Source organism: Ahaetulla prasina, chromosome 8, assembly GCF_028640845.1.
Source record: "Ahaetulla prasina isolate Xishuangbanna chromosome 8, ASM2864084v1, whole genome shotgun sequence".
Lineage (NCBI taxonomy): Eukaryota > Metazoa > Chordata > Lepidosauria > Squamata > Colubridae > Ahaetulla > Ahaetulla prasina.
The window spans coordinates 91024417-91049078 of record NC_080546.1 but is presented as its reverse complement, the minus strand read 5'-3'; the positions used below and the strand labels follow the sequence as shown (position 1 = coordinate 91049078).

General features: G+C 46.1%; 1 protein-coding gene across 6 annotated transcripts in view; it reads left to right on the top strand.

Annotated features, from left to right (window-relative positions):
• The window catches only part of RGS12 (regulator of G protein signaling 12), a 72235-nt gene that overhangs the window by 33503 nt on the left and 14070 nt on the right, over nucleotides 1–24662 (top strand). For 3 of the 6 annotated variants that reach the window (XM_058193452.1, XM_058193451.1, XM_058193450.1), the window contains exons 10-15: nucleotides 633–833; nucleotides 2075–2148; nucleotides 4966–5092; nucleotides 7620–7716; nucleotides 9975–10045; nucleotides 15165–15318. In XM_058193452.1, the coding sequence (XP_058049435.1) occupies nucleotides 633–833; nucleotides 2075–2148; nucleotides 4966–5092; nucleotides 7620–7716; nucleotides 9975–10045; nucleotides 15165–15318 (724 nt within the window). Of the gene's footprint in view, nucleotides 1–632; nucleotides 834–2074; nucleotides 2149–4965; nucleotides 5093–7619; nucleotides 7717–9974; nucleotides 10046–15164; nucleotides 15347–24662 lie in introns of those variants that run through there. The other 3 variants (XR_009156349.1, XM_058193453.1, XM_058193454.1) reach the window with 3 other exon arrangements.

Here is a 24662-nt window from a genome sequence, read left to right as displayed (position 1 = left end):
AGGCCTCTTGGAAGTACCGGAATTCTGGAAACGGGCCTGTTTCCGGGCCCGGAGCCCGAGGGAGGCCTTTTTTGTCCTCCCAGAGACTCAAAGAAAGCCTCCGGAGCCTGGGGAAGGTGAAAACACCCTGCCTCCGCTGTGGTGCGGGAGGCCAAGTAGACCTACATATATTATTTTAAAAATACAAGTTCCAGGTATATTTGTAAAACAAAAAACAGACATTCTGCGAGCTCCGGAACTAAAATAATTAAAATTTTATTCTACTAAGCTTTCGTTAGCCATCTGCTGACATCGTCAGAGTATAAATTATATCACTAATCATATAATATAATTAATATATATTTATAAAGTAATTATATATAGATATAGAGTATATCTGTTGAACAAAACTCTGCATTGGCGACAGGGAAGGGCATCCGGCCAGTAAACACATCTCCATTCAGTTGCCCAGACTCTACCCCACAAGGTATTATGGGATGGTTAAAAGAAGAATGTGATGGGAGGGCTCTGTAGATATTTTCACAGCCCTCTTTTTGACTCGTGCAGTACACAGGTCCTCGATGGAGGCTTAGCACTTCGTTTAAATTCCCCGCTCGATTTACCCAGCAGACCGTAACGCTTTCCCTTCAAAGGGCGAGCCCTGCCGACCATCGGGACCTCCTGCGGCAAAAGAGAAGCCCCCCAAGTGTTGCCATGTCCACCTGCCCGACGGCTCCACTTCCGTCATGCCCGTCAGAGGCGGGTTCTCCATCAAAGAGGTGCTCTCCGACTTCTGCGAAAGGCAACGGATCAGCATGACTGCGGTCGACCTCTTTTTAATCGGCGGAGATAAGGTACTTTTCATGGGACTTTTCTAGCTAAATTTTTCCAAGAGCGATGCGGAGATTAGAGAGAGCAATAGCATTTTGGGCTTATATCAGGGGTGAAATCTACTTACCTTCCTTACCGGTAACCGGGAAGTAATGAAACCCAGGCGGGTGGGCAGAGCTTTGCTCCGCCATTGCTACCGTATCACCGAACCACTAGCCACGATCGCTACCGGATCACGCGATCCAGTCAAATCTGGGAACATTTTACCCCTGGCTTATATACTGCCCTTATAGCGCTTTTCGAGCAGGGGTCTCCAACCTTGGCAACTTTAAGGCTTGTGGAGTTCAACTCCCAGAATTCAAAGCTGGCTGAGGAACTCTGGGAGTTGAAGTCCACAAGTCTTAAAGTTGACAAGGTTGGAGACCCCTGCTTTAAAAAAACTCTATGGGTGGTTTAAAATGTAGAAGCCTGGGTCCTCGTTTTACCGACCTCAGAGAGATGGAAGGCTGAGTCAACCTGGAGCCTGCCAGGATCGAACTTCCTGGCTGTGGGCAGAGTTTGCCTGCAATGCAGGTCGTTCTCAACTCACAGCCGTTCTATGTAGTGGCCGTTCGAAGCTACAATGGCAGTGAAAAAAATGGACTTTTCACACTTATGACCATTTTTCACACTTACGACCAGCTCTATTCTGATTGATTGATTGATTGAAATTGTTTAGGGTCCCTTGCTTGAGCAGGGGGTTGGACTAGAAGACCTCCAGGGTCCCTTCCAGCTCCGTTATGATTGATTGTAACTATTACCAAAATGTATTATTTATTTTTGTAATAGTTCAACGGGCTTTAAATTGAATTTTAAAAGACAAATACTGATCAGATATCTGAGCTGAAGGCAGAGTAAAAGTCCCTACAGGAGTAACCATGAAAGTCGTCAGTTTAACTCATTCACCCATTAAATACGGGCCGTGGTGGCTCAGGCTGTAAGATAGCCTGTTATTAAAACACAGCTGCCTGCAATTACTGCAGGTTCTAGTCCCACCAGGCCCAAGGTTGACTCAGCCTTCCATCCTTTATAAGGTAGGTAAAATGAGGACCCAGATTGTTGGGGGGGGCAATAAGTTGACTTTGTAAATATACAAATAGAATGAGACTATTGCCTTACACACTGTAAGCCGCCCTGAGTCTTCGGAGAAGGGCGGGATATAAATGTAAATAAAATAAAATAAAAATGTGGCATTAAACGTGACTTAATCCTTTTCTGTCCGCAGCCACTCGTATTGCACCAGGACAGCAGCATTTTGGATTCTCAAACTCTTCGCTTAGAAAAAAGGACATTATTTCGGTAAGACCAGAAACCTGCTCAGACACCCTTCCCTGTCCCTTACGACCGTTTTTTCACACTTATGACCATTGCCGCATCCCCGTGGTCACGTGATCAAAATTCAGGCACTTGGCAACCAATTTACATTTACACCTTCTTTTAACAACCCCATAATCCCTTGCGGGGTGGAGTCTGGGCAACTGAATGGAGCTGAGTGTTGACTGGCCGGATGCCCTTCCCTGTCGCCAGTGCGGAGTTTTGTTCAGCAGATATATATATATATATATTCTCTTTGTGCCTGGATAGAGAAATATCTGCCTCTACCTAGGATCGAACTCACAGCCTTCTGATTGTGAGGTGAGAGCTCCGCCTCTAGGCCACCGCACCAGTCCTAACCAGTTCTCATTTATGACAGTTGCCATATCCCGGGGGAGGTCACACGATCCCCTTTTGCGGCCTTCAGACGAGCAAATTCAATGGGGAAGCCAAATTCACTTAACAACTTCGTTACTAGGTAGTCCTCGACTTAGAACAGTTCACTTAAGTGACCGTTCAAAGTCACAACAGCACTGCGAAACACTGACTCACGGCCACTTTTCGCACCTCACAACCTTTGTAGCATCCATACAATCAGTTTTTTTTTTAATTTGTATTTATATCCCACCCTTCTCCGAAGACTCAGGGCGGCTTACATTGTGTTAAGCAATAGTCTTCATCCATTTGTATATTATATACAAAGTCAACTTATTGCCCCCAACAATCTGGGTCCTAAAAAAAAAAATATTTAACAACTGCCTCACTTAGCAGCAGAACTTCTGAGCTCAACTGAGGTCGCGAGACAAGGACCAGCCGTATTCTGAGTTTGGAATCCAAGCAGCCAGCATGATATTTCCAAGACCCTGCCCGTCAAGAGGAGAGGTATCCTGGCGGTAGGTGTGTAAAAAAGCCACAATGGCAACCAGGACTGCACAATCACAGCCACCACAATCTTGACTTGTTGGACATAAACACACCTGTCTCATGGAGGCCTTGAATGCCAAAAAAAAACGAGGATATTTCTTAGTTTCACACTACGTCAAAGAGATTGTAGGACTAAGCTAAATTCTGAACAGTTCTCTCGACCGCAGTTCAGCCCTAAATTTCTGTTGCTAAACGAAAAAGTTAAATGAGTTTTGTCCTGTTTTGCATCTTTTCTTTTCTTTTTTGAAAGTTTTTTTTTTGAACAAACAAACATCAAAGCATCTTCAGTACAAACACAGTGTGTCGGTTGGTTGATTACAAATCTTTTGTGCAATTTCAACATATATGTAACATATGATTTATCTAATTTTACATTTTATCAATCTAATATATATATCCAAATATTTTAATCAATTAATCATTTAATTAACTATAAATATTTCATTCTCTCTTTTCGTATAAAATATTCTAAATTTTATATTGATCGTATTACATCGTTCATTCCGTCGTCTTAAATCAATATGTATCTCAACAATTCTTTCATTATAAAAAACCTCTCTCAGATTTTTATTTAACGTATTTTTCCCTCCAGCCATTGATAAAATGAATCCCATATCTTGTAATATTGTTTATCCTCCTGCTCTCTAATTTCAAATGTCAATTTGCTCATTTCTGCACATTCCATTATTTTCTTAATAATTTCATCTTGCGGTGGTATTTTCTCATTTTCCCAATTCTTCGCAAACACAATCCTAGCCGCTGTTACAACATTCATAATCAAATATCTCCATTCTCTATTATAGGTTTCAGGTATGATCCCCAATAAAAAATATTTCTGGTTTAAAGTCTATATGTTTTTTTTATCATTTTTTCCAACCCTTTGTGGATTCTAGTCCAGTATCTTTTAGCTTCTACGCACATCCACCACATACGGTAATATGAACCAGGTATCTGATGAAATTTCCAACATTTTTCGGAGACCGGTTTGCATCCTTTCTTGAATCACTGCAGTTGTTAAATTAGTAATACAATTGTTAAGTGAATTTGCCTTCCTGTTGTGCCTCGCTCGCCCCCTCCCGCCGCAGCCGGGCCCCTCTTATCTCCTGCCGGACGCTGATAGTGCTGAAGAATGTCCTGGCATGCCTCCAGCCCCCAGCCCTGGCACCATGCCCGGATAGGCCGAGCAAGACGAATGGCCTGGCATGCCTCCAGCCCCCAGTCCTGGCACCATGCCCGGTCAAACGGAGCAACTAAACCCCTCCCCCACAGCATGTGAGCCTGAGGAATATGAAGCCAGTCACGAGTTGGAATTACCAACAGCTGGAGGCTGGAGAGATCCTCGCTTCCGGAGAATGGAGAGGCGACGTCAGCAAAAGGAAGGGAAGGGCAGGCCTGGATAAGTGCTGAGTCATGGAGCCACACCCCATGGCCTATATAAAGGATCTGCTTTCTGGCATTCTCTGAGTCAGGCAAAGTCTAATCTGGATTGCTGAAGTCACACCTTGGATTCCTGCCTGCCCTGAGGACTCTGATAGGACTTTGGCAGAGCTGCAGAGGCATGCTTGATAGGGACTTCCCCGACCCAGCCGTCAGAGGAGGAGTGGGACACGACACTTCCCCATGAACTTTGCCGGTCAGAAAGTCGCAAAAGGAGGGGGATCACGTGACCCCAGGACGCTGCAATCGTCATAAATATGAGTCAGTTCCCCAACTGTCTGAATTTTGATCATTTTACCACGGGGAAGGCTGCAACAGTCGTAAGTGTGAGAAACAGTCGTGTCTTTATTCCCATCAGGTTGTAACTTCAAACGGTCACTAAATGAACTGTCGTACGTCGAGGACCAACTATATTCACTCGGTTTGTCTTATCCGTTTCAGGCTGGACCTGCTCCCTATAAATAGATCGGTTGGCTTAAAGGCTAAACCCACCAAGCCCGTCACAGAAGTTCTGCGTCCAGTCGTAGCAAAATACGGATTGAATCTTAATAATCTCGTGGCCAGACTAGTAAGTAATTCGTTCAGCTAAAATAAGTTTTGGGTTGTTGCTTTTAAAAGATTTCAAGGTGAGGTGTTTTTTTTACGATCAATGAAAAGGTCTTCAACCTCATTTGTTATTAAAAGACACCCTAATCTCACCAATAGGAGATTAAAGCAGTTTTATTCTTCCTCTCTACATGTATATTCTATAGAATTCCAGGCTCCACAGTTAAGTTTTAATTTCTTCATATATATATTGGATTGGACACACAAGGGATTTGTCTTGGTGCATATGCTCTCAGTGTACATAAAAGAAAAGATACAATCATGAAGAATCATAAGGTACAATACTTAATGATAGTCAAAGGTACACATTTAACACTTAATGTTACATACATACATACATACATACATACATACATACATACATACATATATATATATATATATATATATATGTTTTCTGAGGTTTTCACGGGTGTTTGTATGTAGGTCTTTGGTTGTTCGAGTTTTCTCCCGTGTAAAATTGGAAGTGTCTTGGCGATGTTTCGACGAAGTCTCATTCGTCATCTTCAGGCTTCAGCTTCGTGCTTCTGGGAGCAATGTGTGATCGCAGCTGTTAAAAGGAAGAAACAGCTGCGATCACACATTGCTCCCAGAAGCACTAAGCTGAAGTTTGAAGATGAGTCTTTTCCGTGTGGTTGAGAGTATCTTGGCGACATTTGACGAGGTCTCACTCATCATCTTCAGGCTGGTGTCTTCAGCCGTGCTTCTCGAGCAGGAGCTGAAGACACCAGCCTGAAGATGATGAGTGAGACCTCGCCAAACGTCACCAAGATACTCTCAACCTTACATGGGAAAACACCCAAATATGCCAAGACCTACATACCTATATCCGTGAAAACCTACAAAACATATATATATATACCTATATACCTACCAAAGACCTATATACAAACACCCGTGAAAACCTCAGAAAACATATATATATATATATATATATATATATATATATATATATATATATATATATATATATATATATATATATATATATATATATATATATATATAATTCCCATTGGTACCTCCTGAATTTGGGCAGCTCGCAATACATTGGGCAGTGTAGAAACAATAGACTTAAGAAGTAAAACCAAAACAAAGTAGAAGAGGAGAGAAAGAAAACAAGAACAAGATGACAAACCTACCAGACACTGTTCTGACCCAGCAGAACTAAGAAACAGGCTCCTTGTCCCGAAAAATCCCCTCTTTATTTAGCTATTGTGAATTCAGGGCATTCGCGCACAGGAAAGTACAGGTGATAATCCTGCCAAGGGTTAATTGCAGTAACAGACCTTATCGGTCCTTGGATAATTGCCAGGCCGAGAGCTTCCAGTCCCAAAGCTGTAAATTAATTCTTGGCAAACAGTCTCTGAGGCGCAGGAAGCACGATAAGCAAATCTTCCAAAAGAAAGACGAACGGTTGTCTCCTGCGACCACCACTACCCACGTAAGATACGTGGGTAGATGCATCATTTATTTATTTATTTATTCTGTCATGCTTATGTAGTGTATATGGGAGGTGGTGACCCTTTGAGAGCTATCTGCAGTGGAATTGCATTTTAATTTATGCCAATCAGTGTACATTCAAAGTCACAATAAATAAATTCTATTCTATTCCAGTCCAGTCCAGTCGACTCCACTCCATTCCATATTCTATTCTATTCTGTTCTATTCTATTCTATTTTCCAATATTCTATTCCAGGGATGGCTAACCTTTTTTGGACCGAGTGCCCAAAGCACGTGCAAACCCCCAAAACGCAATGTGCGCCCCGCCCCTGCACATGCATGCCCCTCCCCCACATGCACGCCATACATGCACGCTGCTTCCCTATTCTATTCTATTCTATTCTATTCTATTCTATTCTATTCTATTCTATTCTATTCCATTCCATTCCATTCCTCTCCTCTCCTCTCTTCTCCTCTCCTCTCCTCTCCTCTCCTCTCCTCTCCTCTCCCATTCCATTCCATTCCATTTTATTCCATTCCATTCCATTCCTCTCTTCTCTTCACCTCTCCTCTCTTCTCTTCACCTCTCCTCTCCCCTCCTCTCCTCTCTTCCCCTTCCCTCTCCCATTCCATTCCATTCCTCTCTCTCTCCTCTCCTCCCCTCCCCTCCCCTCTCCTCTCCTCTCCCATTCCATTCCATTCCTCTCTTCTCTTCACCTCTCCTTTCCTCCTTTCCCTCCCCTCCCCTCTCCCATTCCATTCCATTCCATTCCATTCCATTATTCTATTCCATTCCATTCCATTCCATTCCATTCCATTCCATTCTATTCTATTCTATTCTATTCTATTCTATTCTATTCTATTCTATTCTATTCTATTCTCATTTGCTACACCCATCTCATTATCGAGAAACAATGTTCTAAAAGATCGTACGTTCAATCCAAATTGCTTTATTTTGTGCGAACTCCCATCCCGGTGCTGGCCACGAATTTGGTTCCTCTAAATAAATGCCATTTTTTATCCCACGGCGCTGAATTTGATGACAGAACGGCGAGCAGGAACTCTTAGACCTCGGGGCGCCCATCTCCAGCCTTGATGGACAGAGGGTGATTCTGGAAGACAAGATATCGAAAAAAGGGAAAGGTAAGCGGTGTGTTGTGTCCCCCTCCCCCTCCGACGGCCGGGTCTGGGAAGTCTGTATCAAACGTGGCCACGAAGCCTCTGCAGCTTTGCCAAATTGTTCTCAGGGCAGGCAGGAATCCAAGGTGTGACTTCAGCAAACCAGATGAGACTTTGCTTGACTCAAATTGTTTGACTCAAGCTGGTCTTTTATATAGGCCATGGGGTGTGGCTCCATGACTCAGCACTTATCCAGGCCTGCCCCTCCCTTCCTTTTGCTGACGCCACCTCTCCATTCTCCGGAAGCGGGGATCCGTCCACTGTGACTTTCCGTCCTCCTGATCTGCTGCCGGCAATTCTAGCACGTGGCTGGCTTCGTGCTCACACGCTGTAGGAGGGAGGTTTGTTTGCTCATTCTGTCCGGGCATGGTGCCAGGGCTGGGGGCTGGAGGCATGCCAGGCCGTTCCTCTTCATTATCAGACTCTGACTCAGATAGCAGGAGATGGGAGGGGCCCGGCTGAGGAGAGGAGGGCAGGCGAGGCACAACACGGTGCTGAAAAGCTATCTTGCTAAATCAGGATCAGGTGTGCTGGATCCAGCCAAATGACCCGGCCACTGAGTTCGGGACTACTAAGTAAAGCTTCCCAGTACAGGCAGCCCTCGACTTACGACCACAATTGAGCCCAACATTTCTGTTGTTAAGTGAGACTTTTGCTAAGTGAGTTTTGACACACGTTACGGCCTCTCTTGCCTCCATTCTTACGCGAGTCGCTGCAGTCGCTAATTAGTAACGCGCTTGTTCGGCGAATCGCTGCAGTTGATAAGCGAGTACCACGGCCGTTAAGTGAGTTTGGCTTCCCCATGGACTTTGCTCGTCAGAAGATCATAAAAGGGGATCACATGCCCCCGGGACACTTTAATCCCTTGCAGGGAGAAGTCTGGGCAATTGAATGGAGCTAGCAGAGTGTTTTTATGGCCGGATGCCCTTCCCTGCCGCCAGAGCGGAGTTTTGCTCGGCAGATATATTCTCATTGTGCCCGGAGAGAGAAATATCTGCCTCTGCCTAGGATCGAACTCACAGCCTCCTGATTGTGAGGCAAGAGCTCCACCTCTAGGCCACCGCGTCACTCATCCAGGGACACAATAATAGTCCTAAATATGAACCAGTTGCCAAGTTTATTTTTTATTTTTATTCGCATTTATACCCTGCCCTTCTCCGAAGACTCAGGGCGGCTTACACTATGTTAGCAATAGTCTTCATCCTATTTGTATATTTATATACAAAGTCAACTTATTGCCCCCAACAATCTGGGTCCTCATTTTACCTACCTTGGGGCCTCTGGTGGCTCAACAGACTAATGCAGTCTGTTATTAACAGCAGCTGCCTGCAATTACTGCAGGTTCAAGTCCCACCAGGCCCAAGGTTGACTCAGCCTTCCATCCTTTATAAGGTAGGTAAAATGAGGACCCAGATTGTTGAGGGCAATAAAAGTTGACTTTGTATATAATATACAAATGGATGAAGACTATTGCTTGACACAGTGCAAGCCGCCCTGAGTCTTCGGAGAAGGGCGGGATATAAATAAATAAATAAATAAATAAATAAATGAATGAATGAATGAATGAATGAATGAATGAATGAATGAATGAATGTATTTGAATTTGGATCATGGGGATGCTGCAAAGCTCATAACTATGAAAAATGGTCCTAGGTCACTTTTCTCCATGCAGTGGTAACTTTGGACAGTCACTAAATGAACTGATATAAGTCAAGGACTCCCTGTGTTCTTCAGAGGCGGTTCCAGGTTGCCCAGATGGGTGGGGCCAAGGGCATGAAAATTACTCTTAAGAGGTCGTTTTGTCACCGGTGTACCAATCAAGCCGCGGTGTGGCTCAGGCTGTAAGAAGCCTGTTATTAAACACAGCTGCCTGCAATTACTGCAGGTTCAAGTCCCACCAGGCCCAAGGTTGACTCAGCCTTCCACCCTTTATAAGGTAGGTAAAATGAGGACCCAGATTGTTGGGGGGGCAATAAATTGACTTTGTATATAAATATACAAATAGGATGAGACTATTGCCTTACACAATGTAAGCTGCCCTGAGTCTTCGGAGAAGGGCGGGATATAAATGTAAAAAAAAAATAATAATAATCAGAATCTGCCCATCAAGCAGTAGCCGTGATGGTTATTAATCATCCACTCTTAGTTTATAAGCGTGTTAGTAGGAAACATCACGTTTTTGAAAAAAAAAAAAAAAAGAATTAAATTTCTATCGTTCACAGACAAGGGGAAAGGAGCCTCCTTAAAACACAATGCGCCTATAACTGCTAACGCAGGAAACCAAGCACCCACAGTAAGTTTTCTTCCATTATTTGAAACTCCTGTGATTCAGCGTTTTCTTCCCCCAAAATTAAGAGTGTCGGATGAGCAGAGCCCCCGATTTGCTTCGTGCTTTGTTCTTTCGTTATTACGTTCGTATTCCGTGGCTCGCCCTCCCATGTGTGACGTTAATGGGTTCGTCCGAAGGGAGTTACACGAAAGCATCTTACAGAACAAGAGTTGGAAGGGACCTTGAGAGGGCATCTAGTCCAACCCCTTGCTCAGGCAGGAAAGCCTGTATTAGCAGTTCAGACAAATGGTTGCCCAATCTCTTCTTATAAATTTCCAGTGTTGGAACATTCACATCTTCTGGAGGCAAGTCATTCCATTGATTAATTGTTCTAATTGTCAGGAAATGTCTCCTTAGTTCTAGGTTGCTTCTGTCCTTGATTAGTCTCCATCCATTGCTTCTTGTCCTGCCCTCAGGTGCTTTGGAGAATAGCTTGACTCCCTCTTCTTTGGGGCAGCCCCTGAGATATTGGAACACTGCTATCATGTCTCCCCTAGTCCTTCTTTTCATTAAACTAGACATACCTGCGGCTGCGTGGGTGATAGAGGGAGCCCCTCGTGGCTCCCATGTGACACCTCTCCTGCGCAGACTGCACTGGCTACCTGTGGTCTTCCGGGTGCGCTTCAAGGTTTTGGTGACTATCTTCAAAGCGCTCCATGGCATAGGGCCGGGATACTTATGGGACCGCCTGCTGCTACCGAATATCTCTCACCGACCCGTGCGCTCTCACAGAGAGGGACTCCTCAGGGTGCCGTCGGCCAGGCAGTGCCGGCTGGCGACTCCCAGGGGAAGGGCCTTCTCTGTGGGGGCTCCCACCCTCTGGAACGAGCTTCCCCCAGGACTTCGCCAATTTCCCGACCTCCGAACCTTTCGCCGGGAGCTTAAGACACATCTATTTATTTGCGCAGGACTGGACTAGTTTTTAAATTCGAATTGGTTTTAACTGGGGATTTTATTATTTTTATTATCATTTTAATTATTCGGCCAATTATAATAAGTTTTTTAATGGATGTTTTATTTGTATTTGTATGTATATTTTTATCTGGTTGTGAACCGCCCTGAGTCCCTAGGGAGATAGGGCGGTATAAAAATATGAAAAATAAATAAATAAAAATAAATACCGAATTCCTGCAACCGTCCTGCAACCGTTCTTCGTATATGGAGAAAATGGTTCTGCTAGCTAGCGTTAACTTAAAGGCGGCAAGAGTGACTCAAACTCTGCGACACCGCCACGTCATTTCATGCCGGCAGTCCTCAACTCACAACCACGGCTGAACCCAATATTCACGTTGCTAAGCGATACAGTTGTTAGGTGAGTTTTGCCCCTCTTTTAATGACTTTTCTTGCCACCGTCACTAAGCGAATCGCTGCCCTCGTTAAGTTAGTCACACGGTTGTTACGTGAATCCGACGTCCCCGTGGACTCGACATGTCCGAAGGTTGCAAAAGGGGATCGGGGGACACCGCAGGCGTCGTAAATATGAATCCGTGGCCGTGTGTCTGAATTTTGATCACCTGACCACGGGGAATGCTGCGACGGTCATAAGTGTGAAAAACCATCACAACTCGCTTTTTTTTTTCAGTGCCGTTGTTAACTTTGAATGGCCACTGAATGAACTCTTGTTAGTCGTACTCAGGAGCAGTTTAACAAAATATTTAGCAGCAAACATGGAGGAAATGGAGGGGGGGCGTGGCTGGGGTGGGTGTGGCCAGAGTGGGCGTGGCCAGTTCAACGTCACTCATGACGCACCCCGCCTGTGGTGGCTCGAGTGCTCTGCCAGTGAAAACAAGTTCACGAGCTCCATTTTCGGCTGCGAAGGCCTCCTGCAGCCCTCTGCCAGTGGAAACTTCGCTCAGAGGGAGCCGCGCTGGCCCCCGGAGCCCCGTTTTTGGCTGGCATGTCCTCTTGCAGCCCTCTGCCGGTGAAAACTTCGCTCAGAGGGGCCACACTGGCCCCCAGGGCTCGGTTTTCGGCGGTGAAGGCCTCCTGCCACCCTCTGCTGGTGAAAACGGCGCTCAGGGAGGGGGACGCGCGAGTTCCGTTTTGGCTGGTGGAGGCACCGCAGGCCGGTCCTTCGCGGTTTCCAGGGCGGCCCTGTGGGCCGGATCTAAGCACCCCGCAGGCTGGATCCTGCCCTCAGGCCTTGAGTTTGATACTTCCGGTCTAAGGGGTCTCACCAGGTATCTATTTCGGCTGTTTGGTCCCGGAAAAGGGAACCCAGTAAGTGCTTAAGAGCCCCAGCTTCTGTCCAAGTCTTGAAAAGATGCCTCTGAATTAACGCTCGTTCGGGCAGCCGTCCATCGACCCGTAATCCTCTAAATTGAGATTAGTGTCGGGAGATTAGCGTGGCTTGGCCCGGATCACGCATTGTGGTAGTGGGATTATGACAATTGTCTTTCCCCCCCTTTCCTGAGTCCTCCCCTCCCTCTGTTCGGGTTCATCAATCAAGGCTTTCCGCTGTAGGAAATGTGACTTGACGTTCCCCGTTTGACAGCATAAAGAGAGAAAAAAGAATTAACAGAGTTTCCGTCCTTTGTGGACTTTAGACTTCGCCAAAGATGATCTTCGGGGCAACAAGCCAGCCTGAGAAGCCCCCTGCTGCGGACTTCCCCCACCCCCACCCCCCAAAAAAATGTGGACAGAAGCCAGCAGAGAACTCCAACGTTAATTACCAAATTAATTTTAAATGTAAAGATAAGGGAAAACTTTAAATGCAAGGTAATCCCCGATTTGCAGCGGTTCGTTTAGTGACCGTTCAAAGTTACGGCGGCATTGAAAAAAGTGACCGTTTTTTTCACGGTTACGACCTTTCCAGCATCCCCATGGGCACGTGAGCCCAATTCAGACGCTTGGCAAGCTGACTCGTATTTATGACCGTTGCTGTGTCCCAGGGTCACGCGATCCCCTTTTGCGACCTTCTGACAGGGAAAGTCAAGGGGGTGAGGGGGAAGCCGGATTCCTTGAACGACCGGGTTACTAATTTATCAGCTGCGGTGGTTCACTTAACAACGGAGGTGAGAAAGGTCGTAAGACGGGGTCCAGGTTCACTTAACAAAGTTCTCAGAAATTTTGGGGCTCAGTTGAGGCTGTACGTCGAGGACTGCCGGTATTTCAATGCGCCAGGGAATTGTTACTTTTGCTCAAAAACTCTTATAACCTGTTCGACTTTCTCCTCCCCACCCCACCCCCCCATCAATCTAACTCAGAAGTCGGCAACCTTATTATTTATTTATTTATTTCATTAGATTTATAAACTGCCCTTCTCCCGAAGGACTCAGGGCGGTGTACAGCCAAGGTAAAAAGAAACAATGTACAATTAAAAGTAAATTAAAAAACTTATTATACAATTTGGCCGGAAATTAAAATAGTTAAAAATCTAAAAACCCCAGTTTAAAACTTAAATAAAATTTAAAATTCGAAATCTAGACAATTTAAGAAAGCCCCGCGCGAACAAACAAATATGTTTTCAGTTCGCGGCGAAAGGTCCGAAGGTCAGGTATTTGGCGTAAACCAGGGGGAAGTTCATTCCAGAGAGTAGGAGCCCCCACAGAGAAGGATCTTCCCCCGGGGGCCGCCAGCCGACACTGCCTGGCGGACGGCACCCTGAGAAGTCCCTCTCTGCGTGAGCGTACGGGTCGGTGGGAGGCATAAGGTAACAGCAGGCGGTCCCGTAAGTTTAAGGTCTCGTAAAACCTTAAACACTCTAAGAGCCACAAAGGTCCCAACTGGAAGACCCCCGTTCAATTCTAGAGCTGACCGGAAGTCCTGTTTCCCCCCCACTATAGAGTCTCCTCCTAGTGTGGCATTCTTTTTCCTCTACCTGTCCTAACCGAAAACCGTATCAATTTGTGGAGCTGACCGGAAAACCCTCCCCTTGCCATAAAGTCTCCTCCTGGTGCGCCGTGCTTCCCCCTCCCCCCCCCAAAAAAACCGGGAAGCTCCTCTCAAAATTGTGGCGCCAACTGACGACAGGGAGCCACAGCAGAGGGATGAAAGAGCCACATGCGGCTCCAGAGCCACAGGTTGCCGACTGCTGATCTAACTCAGTGCATAGAAGCCATGTAACTAAAACGCAAAGGCTTGTGTCCTTAATGACCTTTCGTGTGAATTTTCTTTTTTAACTTCCTGCAAAAGGGGGATTCTAAAATTCTTTCCAAGGAGAAGAAGCAAAAGGGCTTTTGGAGACCAGGATTAGAGCCCGGTAATCTGTAGCGGACAAAGTCCATCCTCTTGTTTTTGGCATCTTGTTTCTTGATCTTCTTCCAAAGCAAATTGTGATAGCAATAACAACCTCCTGTCCTTTTCAAATCTCGGGCTGGATTTTTTTCTACGCTGCATCTGAAAAATGGTGGAATTTTCTGCCCAGCCTCTTTGATAAAACCTTTTCGTGAATGACTCACCTGCTCAAGTCCCAAATTTATCTCTCGACTGGAAAATACAGAAGTTTCCTGATTTAAAAAAAGTGTCGCTGTGAGACTCAAAAAACTGAGAGGGAAAAAAGAAAGAAAGAAAGAAGAGAGAGCCAGAGTATCTCACGGAAGGAGCCAAAATACGATTTTGCTCAGGATGCTAAAGGATGGACGACTGACCCTAACTTTGACCAGGTGTCAGCGTCTTTTAGGAAGACCCTGCTGGCCTCTGTATTACTAGATCTTTCACGTTGGGATGCCGGGGTGTGGTGGGGCATTTGCAGAGGGCCCACAAGAAGATGGGGGTGTGGGGGTGGAAATGATGGGAGATCATTTTCTTTTAAAGACCCCGTAATCCCTTGCGGGGTGGAGTCTGGGCAACTGAATGGAGCTAGCAGAGTGTTTTAATGGCCGGATGCCCTTCCCTGTCACCAGTGCAGAGTTTTGTTCAGAAAATTTGCCCAGAAATAGAACTATCTGTCTCTACCTAGGATCGAACTCACAGCCTCCTGATTGTGAGGCGAGAGCTCTACCTGTAGGCCACCGCACCACTCTATGGGAGATCCAAGAATCTCCTGGCCAAAAGCCCCCGGAGGCAGGTTTGGCTGTTGCTCCTCCGTGTGGCTGTTGTGTCAAGGTATGGTAATTCGTGTTCCCTTTGGCTTCCCCTGTAGGGCGAAGGAAGACCTGTTGGAAAGCACAATTCTTTTAAATTAAAAGGCGAGTCGGGGAAAAGCTCTCGAGAAGCCTACCTAGCCCCAAGGGAAGACCGCCTTGCTCAACCTGAAAAAAACACACGCCAGCCTTTGAATTTGGAAGAAGCAGAGGGTATGTCATTTTTAAAATATATGCAGTAAGTGTGTGTCTCGTCCAGTCGTGGTGACTCAAGTGGAGTGTGTTATCTGTTCCGGCCGTGTGTATTGGCGATGCAATAAACTTCATCCACTCTGCAGTTAACATTCCTGTGTTGCTGGAAGTGTTTGGGACCAAAGTGAGCCCCTGCCTTGTGCTGGGCAGGGCCTGGGCTGGGGAGAAGAGAAGGAAAAGGGGAAGGACGGGGGGTTTCCTGTGATCCACTCAACAGGGTACCCATGGTGTCATTGCCAGGTCATCCAGACTTGCATCCCCAACTCTGCATCCCCAGCTGTTGATGATGGCTTTTCTTATCAATCCAGTGTCGGGTCTCGAACAGGGGTGTCAAACTCAATTTCACTGAGGGCCGCATCGGGATTGTGTTCAATCTCGGGAGGCCGGGGTGGGTGTGGCCAGCTTATCACCTTCGGCACTCTCATGTCGAGAGGTGCCTGTGAAGGCCCGAGTGCTCTGCCAGTGAAAACGGGCTCCTGAGCTCCGTTTTCAGCTGTGACAGCCTCCTGCGACCGTCTCCCAGTGAAAACGGAGCTCGGGAGGGCTGCATGCAGCCCTCTCGAGCTTCATTTTTGCTGGCAGAGGCACCACGGGCCAGCCCTTTGCTGTTTCCAGGTGGGGCCCGTGGGCCAGATCTAAGCACCCCACAGGCTGTATCTGGCCCCCAGGCCTTGAATTTGACACCCCTGGTCTAGGACAAGTTGCCGTGGCTAACTCAGCACAGCCAATTTGCCCCGGCCATCTCACCTCGGCCAACTGGCCGCCGAACAACTCATTGCACCACAAGAAGTTGGTGGAATATGGTGGAATAGAATCGTTAAAGGAAGGATACCCGAGGAGAGACAAGACGAAACAGGAATGAGAAAAATTAAATATATATTTTTTAATGATTTTAAATAATTCAACAGAATTGTTGGGTTGGCCATGGCGAGTTAGCCCATTCCGTTTCTTATCAATCCATAGTTAATGTCTCCATCTCAGCTTCCACTAGCCCAGTCTTTCCAGAAGTTGTTTCTTTGGGTTGATAGATTCTGGTAGATCCCTGTGACCCTCAATCTGGAGAGGCTTGGGCTTAAGGGATCCTTTCCCCAGCCCCTCCCTGGCCCACCTCAGCTTTCCAAACCGCCACCGTAGACTTCATAACTTCTCCTGGCGCATTAAAAATAACACTTGGCAGACAACTGTGATTAAGCCACATACACAAATACTGGGTGCCTTTGGGGTGCCCCAGGCCTGTTTTTCCTTGCCTTCAAATTAGGGGTACGCAAACTACGCTGAAGTCACCAGGTTGAGAGATCACGAAGGATCTTGCTTTCAGACTGGATTAGTAGACAGGCTCCCTGTTTCTATGGACCAGCTACGTTGGCCACGAAGCGGTGTCTGCTTAGAAGAGTCAGGATCAGGCCCAGGTGGGGTGGAGGGCAGAGATTCCCCCAGCTGGCACCCCTGGAATGAGGTGGGGGCTGAGTGGCTCGGTATCCTCTGGGGCAGGGGTCTCCAACCTTGGTCCCTTTAAGACTTGTGGACTTCAACTCCCAGAGTCCCTCAGCCAGCAAAGCCAGCAAAGAGTTGAAGTCCATAAGTCTTAAAGGGACCAAGGTTGGAGACCCCTGGATTAGAGTTTATTTTCCGGATAGGTCTTATTTTCAGGGAAATATTTTACTAAAATGCATTGGTGTGGCTGACATTCTTAACTGGGGCTTATTTTTGGAGTAGGGCTTATATTACGAGCACCCTGAAAATTCATGCTAGGCCTTATTTTCCGGGAAACAGGATAGCAAAGCTGGCTGAGGAACTCTGGGAGTTGAAGTCCACAAGTCTTAAAAGGGACCAAGGTTGGAGACCTCTGCTCTGGGGTGTAATTTGGATCCAAGGATCCAGGAAGTAGATGCAAAAACCCCAAAAAGATGATGGCGCCAACTCCCGAGCAAGTCCAGGCTGATCGCAAGGATAGCGTCCGATGGGACGGGTGATGTTGGCGCATTGCTTAGAAGGCGTGAATCAGCAGAGAATATCTTTTCACCCAAGGTGTTTAGTATCTGCATGGGCATCACCTTGGCACCTCCGCAACTGTCAAGAGCATCAAACGAGCTACATCTTCAGTTAGAATCATAGGATCCTGGAAATTGGAAGGGATCTGGAAGGTCTTCTAATCCAATGCCGCCCCCTCCCCCTCCCCTCCCCAACGAACCCTTATGTTGTCCCAAATGGCTGTCCAATCTCTTCTTAGAAAACTAAATTGATGCATTTTATTTATTTATTTATTTATTTATTTGATTTTTATACCGCCCTTCTCCCGAAGGACTCAGGGCGGTGTACAGGCAGAATAAAACGAACAATACCAAATACGATTAAAACGGAATTTAAAAAACTTATTTAAATTAGCCTGAAAATTTAAAAATTTACCATACACTAAAACCCCTTTTAAAATTAATAAAATTTAAACATTTAAAATTCAATTTAAGCCAGCCCCGCGCGGATAAAAAGGTGCGTCTTCAGTTCGCGGCGGAAAGTCCGAAGGTCAGGTATTTGGCGTAAACCCCGGGGGAAGCTCGTTCCAGAGTGTGGGAGCCCCCACAGAGAAGGCCCTTCCCCTGGGGGCCGCCAGCCGGCATTGCTTGGCGGACGGTACCCTGAGAAGACCCTCTCTGTGGGAGCGTACGGGTCGGTGGGAGGCATGTGGTAACAGCAGGCGGTCCCGTAAGTACCCAGGCCCTAAGCCATGGAGCGCTTTAAAGGTCGTAACCAACACCTTAAAGTGCACTCGAAAGGCCACAGGCAGCCAGTGCAGCCTGCGCAGGAGCGGTGTTACATTTTAGTACTTGTTCACTCTGTGGTTCAGGAAACACTTGATTAGGGGGATGGAAGGGACCTTGGAGGTCTTCTAGTCCAACCCCTTGCCCAATTTAAGAATCCTTATACCATCCCGGACAAATGGCTGTCCAATCTCTTCTTAGAAAACTAAATGTGTGCAGTTCAGCGTTTGCTCATTCCGTGGTTCCGGAGACTCTTGGCAATGGGGCAGGAAGGGACCTTGGAGGTCCTCTAGTCCAACCCCCCCTGCTCCAAGGCAGGAGACCTTGTACCATTCCAGACAAATGGCTGCCCTCCAGCGATGGGACACCTGCAACCCCGGGAGGCAGGCTGTTCCATTGTTTAATTGCTCTCACTGTCAGGCGAGTTCCAAGTAGAACGTTGAGGAACGTCTACCCATTAATGGTGGGGCATCTGTCCCACCGAACAGCGAACCCATGGCCGCAGCTGCAGCCGGTGGATAAAAGGGAAGGTGCCCAAAGCTCTCCTCTGTTACCAGGCTAACCTTTGGATGATGCCCAGATGACGACTTTGGACAACCAACGTGGTAGAGGACGTCTGTCCAGTGATTTGTTCTAGACTTCGCTTCACATGGATGGAAATAAGAGAAGGCATCTAATGCTGGAGGAGTGGTGCGGTGGCCTAGAGGTGGAGCTCTCGCCTCACAATCAGGAGGCTGTGAGTTCGATCCTAGGTAGGGGCAGATATCTCTGTCTCTGGGCACACCGAGAATGTATCTGCCAAACAAGACTCCGCCTTGGCGACAGGGAAGGGCATCCGGCCATAAAAACACTCTGCTAGCTCCATTCAGTCGCCCAGACTCCGTCCCACAAGGGATTATGGGGTCGTTAAACGGAAGATGATGATGGTGATCGGATGCTTTGCTGGCATTTCAGCTCATGGACATTTCCCCTTTGGCAAATCAAGTGCCAGGAAACATAACTTGAATAGAATCCTCAACATGGAAGGATTGAAGGGAACCCTGGAGACCATGTAGTCGAGTCTCCTGCAGGAATCTGTTCCTGCAGCTTTTCCGATGACGGCCAGTCGAGGAAGGAGAGTTTATTACTATTAGTATTATTACAATTCTCCTTTTGTGGCTAGCCTGAATCATGAACCCTTGTCAAAGCAGACTTCCTTCTGACTTGGGACCTTCTCCCAAGTCGTCACCAGCCACCCCCCCTTCCCCCCCTCCTAAACATTTCTTGCTACGTAGAGAGACAGTTGTGTCTAGTGGCCGCCAGCCTAGAGACCAGGAATTTTAGTCCCGCCTTGGACCCAAAGCCAGCTTGGCTTCACGCCTAAGGAGGGACTATAGGATCAGAGTGGCAGGTCTCGGATCCTACCACGATGCCGACTCTGCATCCGAGGCAATTTCGGACAACCGGTCCCAGAGGATCTCTCGTTTTGGCCGGCCCACCAGGTAGGTAGGTAAGTTCCCAATCTTCTTAATATTTTGCAAAGGGAAAATTCAGTTTCGGGACTCATCCTGGGCTATTTCTCTCTGCTTGTGGCGATCCATATCTATTATATCAGGAGTCCCCAACTCCTCGGTCCTTGGACCCACACAGGGCCGTGGCACGTCAGCAGCCGGGCCACGCAAACAAGCGAAGCCCCACCCGCGGGATGAAGGCAGCACGCAAAACCAAAAGATTTTGTGGGGTGGGGGAACCACTGTGTTACACAGATCTAGACTAAGGCCAGTTGAACTCTTATCAAGGTTCTAGACTTCTGTGGTTTGCCACCTGTACTGGATTGTGATCACAGGTAGTCCTCGAGTTACGACAGTCCATTTAGTGACGGTTGAAAGTTACAAACAGCGCTGAAAAAAGGGACTTGTGGCCTTTTCTCACACTTACGACCATTGCAGCATCCCGTCACGCGATCAAAATCGGCAACTGCCTCGGGGGCGGGGTGTCACGTGACGAGCAAAGTCAACGGGGAAGCCAGATTTGCTAAACAATCACCGGGTTTAACTAACTCAGCTGCTCTGGCAATTCGCCACCGCGGCAAGAAAAGTCGTAAAACGGGGGCGGCGCTCAGTTAACCGACGTCTCACTCAGCAACAGAGGTTTCGGGCTCCGTCGTGGTCGAAAAAGCGAGGACTATCTGTACTGACGTAACAATTTCAGCGGGTTCACTTAAGAACCGTGGCAAGGAAGGCCGTAACGTGGGTCAAATCTCCCTGAGCCCGTGTTTCGCTTAGCGACCTAAACATTGGGCACCATTACAGTCGTAATGTATTTAATGCCCCGTTCTAGATCTGATTTTGTGGTTCTCCTCCCAGAACCCATCTGGGTTGTCCTGGTGTAGTTTACACACAGGGCACACCAGAGAGTTGTCTGTTGTTGAGCTGTTCCCTTTGTGGCGACGTTAATTCTATCTCTGCGGAAAAACACATTCAGGTGCATAAAATGGCCCATCTGCAGTTGTAAATCGAGGACTACCTGTAAATTTCAGGGGACAGGGGGTGGGGGAATCATCCATAAATTACAGCCATTGAGATCTTGGAATCTTAGTGGACAACCAGTTAAATACGAGCCAGCAAGGGTGCAGCAGCAACCAAAAAAGCCAACGCAATCCTGAATTGGGATGCAATCAAGATTAAAGGAGGTTATAAAGCCTTAGTAAGACCACACCTAGAGTACTGCGTCCAGGTTTGGTCACCACACTATAAAGAAGAGGTTGAGAGTGTAGAAAGAGCGCAGAGGAGCAACAAAGGTGATTAGGGGACTGGAGGCTAAAACATACGATGAACGGTTGCAGGAACTGGGCATGGCTGGTCTAGTGAAGAGAAGGACCAAGGGAGACAGGAGAGCATCTTCCAATATTTGAGGGGCTGCCATAGAGAGGATGAAGGGGATCAAGCTATTCTCCAAAGCCAGACAAGGAATAACGGATGGAAACTAAACAAGGAGAGATTCAACCTGGAAATAAGGAGGAACAATCAACCCCATGGAACAGAAGTTGCCTTCAGAAGTTGTGGGAGCTTCATCATTGGAGGCCTTCAAGAAATGACTGGACTGCCATCGGTAGGAAATGGCGTAGGGTCTCCTGCTTTGGCAGGGGATTGGACTAGATGACCCACAAGATCCCTTCCAATTTTCTTAATCTGTTAATTATCGGTAATTTACCATCCCTGGAGGCTTTCGAGAAGAGACTGGACTGTCCTCTGTCAGAAATGGGGTAGGGTCTCCTGCTTGGGTGGGAGGGTTGGACTAGATGACCTACAAGGTCCCTTCCGACTCTGTTAATCTGATAATTAATTTACCATCCCTGGAGGCTTTCAAGAAGAGACTGGACAGCCCTCTGTCAGAAAGGACATAGGGTCTCCTGCTTGGGCGAGGGGGGGGTTGGACTAGATGACCTACCAGGTCCCCCCCCCCTCCCAACTCTGTTAATCTGTAATCTTGTTTGGCCATGAAACTCTTTTTGATTTGTAATTCGGATTCAAGAACGAGAGCGCAAGAATTAGAAAGGTGTGATCTTCAAGGCTGTCGATTCTGATGCTTTCTAAATTTTGGCGCAGGGCAGGCTTGAAGTAGCTAAAAACTGAAAAATTGGATCTCACCGCATAGAATTTAATTCCATTTTAGAGGAAATCGTCAAGAGAGGGGGACAGGACAGGTAGTCCTCGACTTAAAACAGTTCGTTTAGCGACCACTCCAAGTTACGTCGGAACCGCCTGAAAAAAAGGGAGCGACGGCCGTTTTTCAAACGTACGACCGTTGCATGGTCAACCATGTTACTAAATGGAACAACGGCAGGGGTTCACTTAACCACGGTGGCAAGAAAGGTTGTAAAATGGAGCCAGTTCACTTAGCGACCCTCTCACTTAGCGACGAAACTTATGAGCTCCGTTGTGGTCGTTAAGTCGAGCACTACAGATACAGATTCATTTAACGACTGTTTGAAGTTACGACGGCACGGGAAAAAGTGACTTACGACCGTTGTTCACACATACGACCGTTGTTCACACATACGGCCGTTGCAGCAACCTCATCATCCCGTGATCAAAATTCAGACGCTTATCAACCGACTCGTATTTACGACGGTTGCAGCGTCCCGGGGGCGGGGGGAGGGGCACGTGATCTCCTTTTGCGACCTTCTGAGAAGCAACATCAATGGGGGAAAACCCGCTTCACTTAACAACCGGGTTAACCTGCTTATCCACGTCAGCGATTCATTTAACAGCGGTGGCGAGACAGGTCTTTAAGTGGGGCAAAACTCACTTAAACAAATGTCTCGCTAAGCAGCAAAAACGTTGAGCTCAATTGTGGTCGTAAGTCCAGATCGTTTGTATATCCATTCAAGCTAAGATCAGAAGTCCTTTCCCATTTTTTTCATGACGCTTTCCCCAAAACAAGAACACCGTTCCCAGTAGAAGCCAAAATTGTGGAAAGCTTTTGGCAAAAGTGTATTTTCTAAAACTAGCTAATAACATCACTTTTTTTGGGGGGGGGGAGTAGTACCATAAAATTATATATCAATGGAAAGATAATTGAATCAAGAATGTCATGCAATAATTTTTAGGACGGATTTGCTATTAGAATAACAGTTACAGTATAAAGAAGAAAAGTGAAACACGTAGAAAAAACGAGACATACAAAAATGATCACCCTAGAAAAAAACAAGATATACAAAATTGATCCCCATGTCAGTCAATCCTTAGTTGGGTCACCTTTAGCATGAATGACGGCCTTACAACGTCTTCCCATGGAGTCTTTGAGTTCTGCAGCTGTTATCATGTGAAACCAAGATTGAAGGATGGCTTCTATTAACTGGGTTTTATTGCTGGGTCGCAAGTTCTGACTCACAAGTTTTTTGAGTTGGAAAATCCATAGATTTTCCATTGGGTGAATGTCTGGGCTATTCCCAGGCCATTCCAGCAGAGGAATAGGATTATCTTGAAACTCCCCCCCAAAAAAAGTGGTGTTATTAGCCATCAAGCCTCAAAAATACACTTTTCCCAAAAGATTTCCAGAATTTTGGCCACTACTGTATATACCATCTTACAAATCTGTGAACATAAAAATGTGAACAATAAATAAATAAATAAAATCTGAAAAGACAATTTGGCAAGTATACAATATTTATGTAACCTAATATTAGCCCTGTGTGTGTGTGAGAGAGAGAGAGAGAGAGAGAGAGAGAGAGAGAGAGAGAGGATTAACTTTGGGAATAATTCTTCGTTCCTAGATAAAATATTGAAAAAGAATTCTCTGCCTCACAATATAATATATATCAACTTCGAATCCTAAATTATCTTCCTCAAATCTTTTAATCTTTATATGCGAGTCTACTGTGTTTAATAGAAAAGTTTGTTACGTAACGCTGAGAAAATCCCATTGCTTTTGCATGTACGGGGTTGGGTTGCATTTTTAAAAACCAGCGCTTAAAAACAAATTGAATTGGATTCCTTAAAAACCAAGTTGGAACTTGCGATGACCCAATTGCAAAATGTATGCGGTCATAACGGGCTTTCGCACCCGACAATTGTAGTTGTGGTTCCAAAAAATCCTTTTGCTTTTGTTTAGTGAACACATTTTATTTTATTTATTTAGGTTATTAATTCGGTTTTGTATAATAAATGGGAATGAACAAACTCTTTATTTTTTTCCGGAGGGAAATAAATACCTGAAAAACGGTTGCGAGAAAATGTACGCTCGTTCAAGCAGGTTAAAAGCTGTTCCCAAAAGCTTTTAATAAATAATAATCAACAATTTGATCTATCTTAAAATTTATTTTTTATTTTTAAATTTTTAAAATTATTCTTAATTATTTTTATTTTTGTTATTTATTAAATTATTTTTATTTTTAAAATTTATTTTTGATTTATCTTAAAATTTATTAAACAATTAATAAACAATTTGATTTATCTCTACTTATTTATTGCAAGGGAATTCTACCAGTTGTTAAAGTTTAGACCAGGGGTCTCCAACCTTGGCCACTTTAAGCCTGGAGGACTTCAACAGCCTGGCTGGGGTATTCTGGGAGTTGAAGTCCTCCAGGCTTAAAGTGGCCAAGGTTGGAGACCCCTGGTTTAGACTATAGGTAGTCTTCGACTTACAACAGTTCATTTAGTGACTGTTCAAAGTTACGACCATTATTCACAATTACCGCCATTCCAGCGTGGTCACGTGATCAAAATTCAGACCCTGGCAACTGACTCATATTTATGACGGTTGCCATGTCCCAAAGTCACGTGATCCAAAGCTAAGCCCATGGGGGGAGGGGAGCCCGCTTCACTTAACGGCCGCGGTATTAACTCATCAACTTGTGCAGTGATTCACCGAACAAGTTCCTAATTGAACAAATGCAATGATTCACTTAGCAACTGCGGCACGGAAAGTTGTAAGATGGGGGCAGAACTCACCGGACAAATGTTTCCCTTGGCAGCATAAATGTTGGGGCTTAATTGCGGTCGTAACTTGAGGACCACCTGTAGTCTTGGTACATGACGTTTATGAAATCACATCTGCTCCAAATAC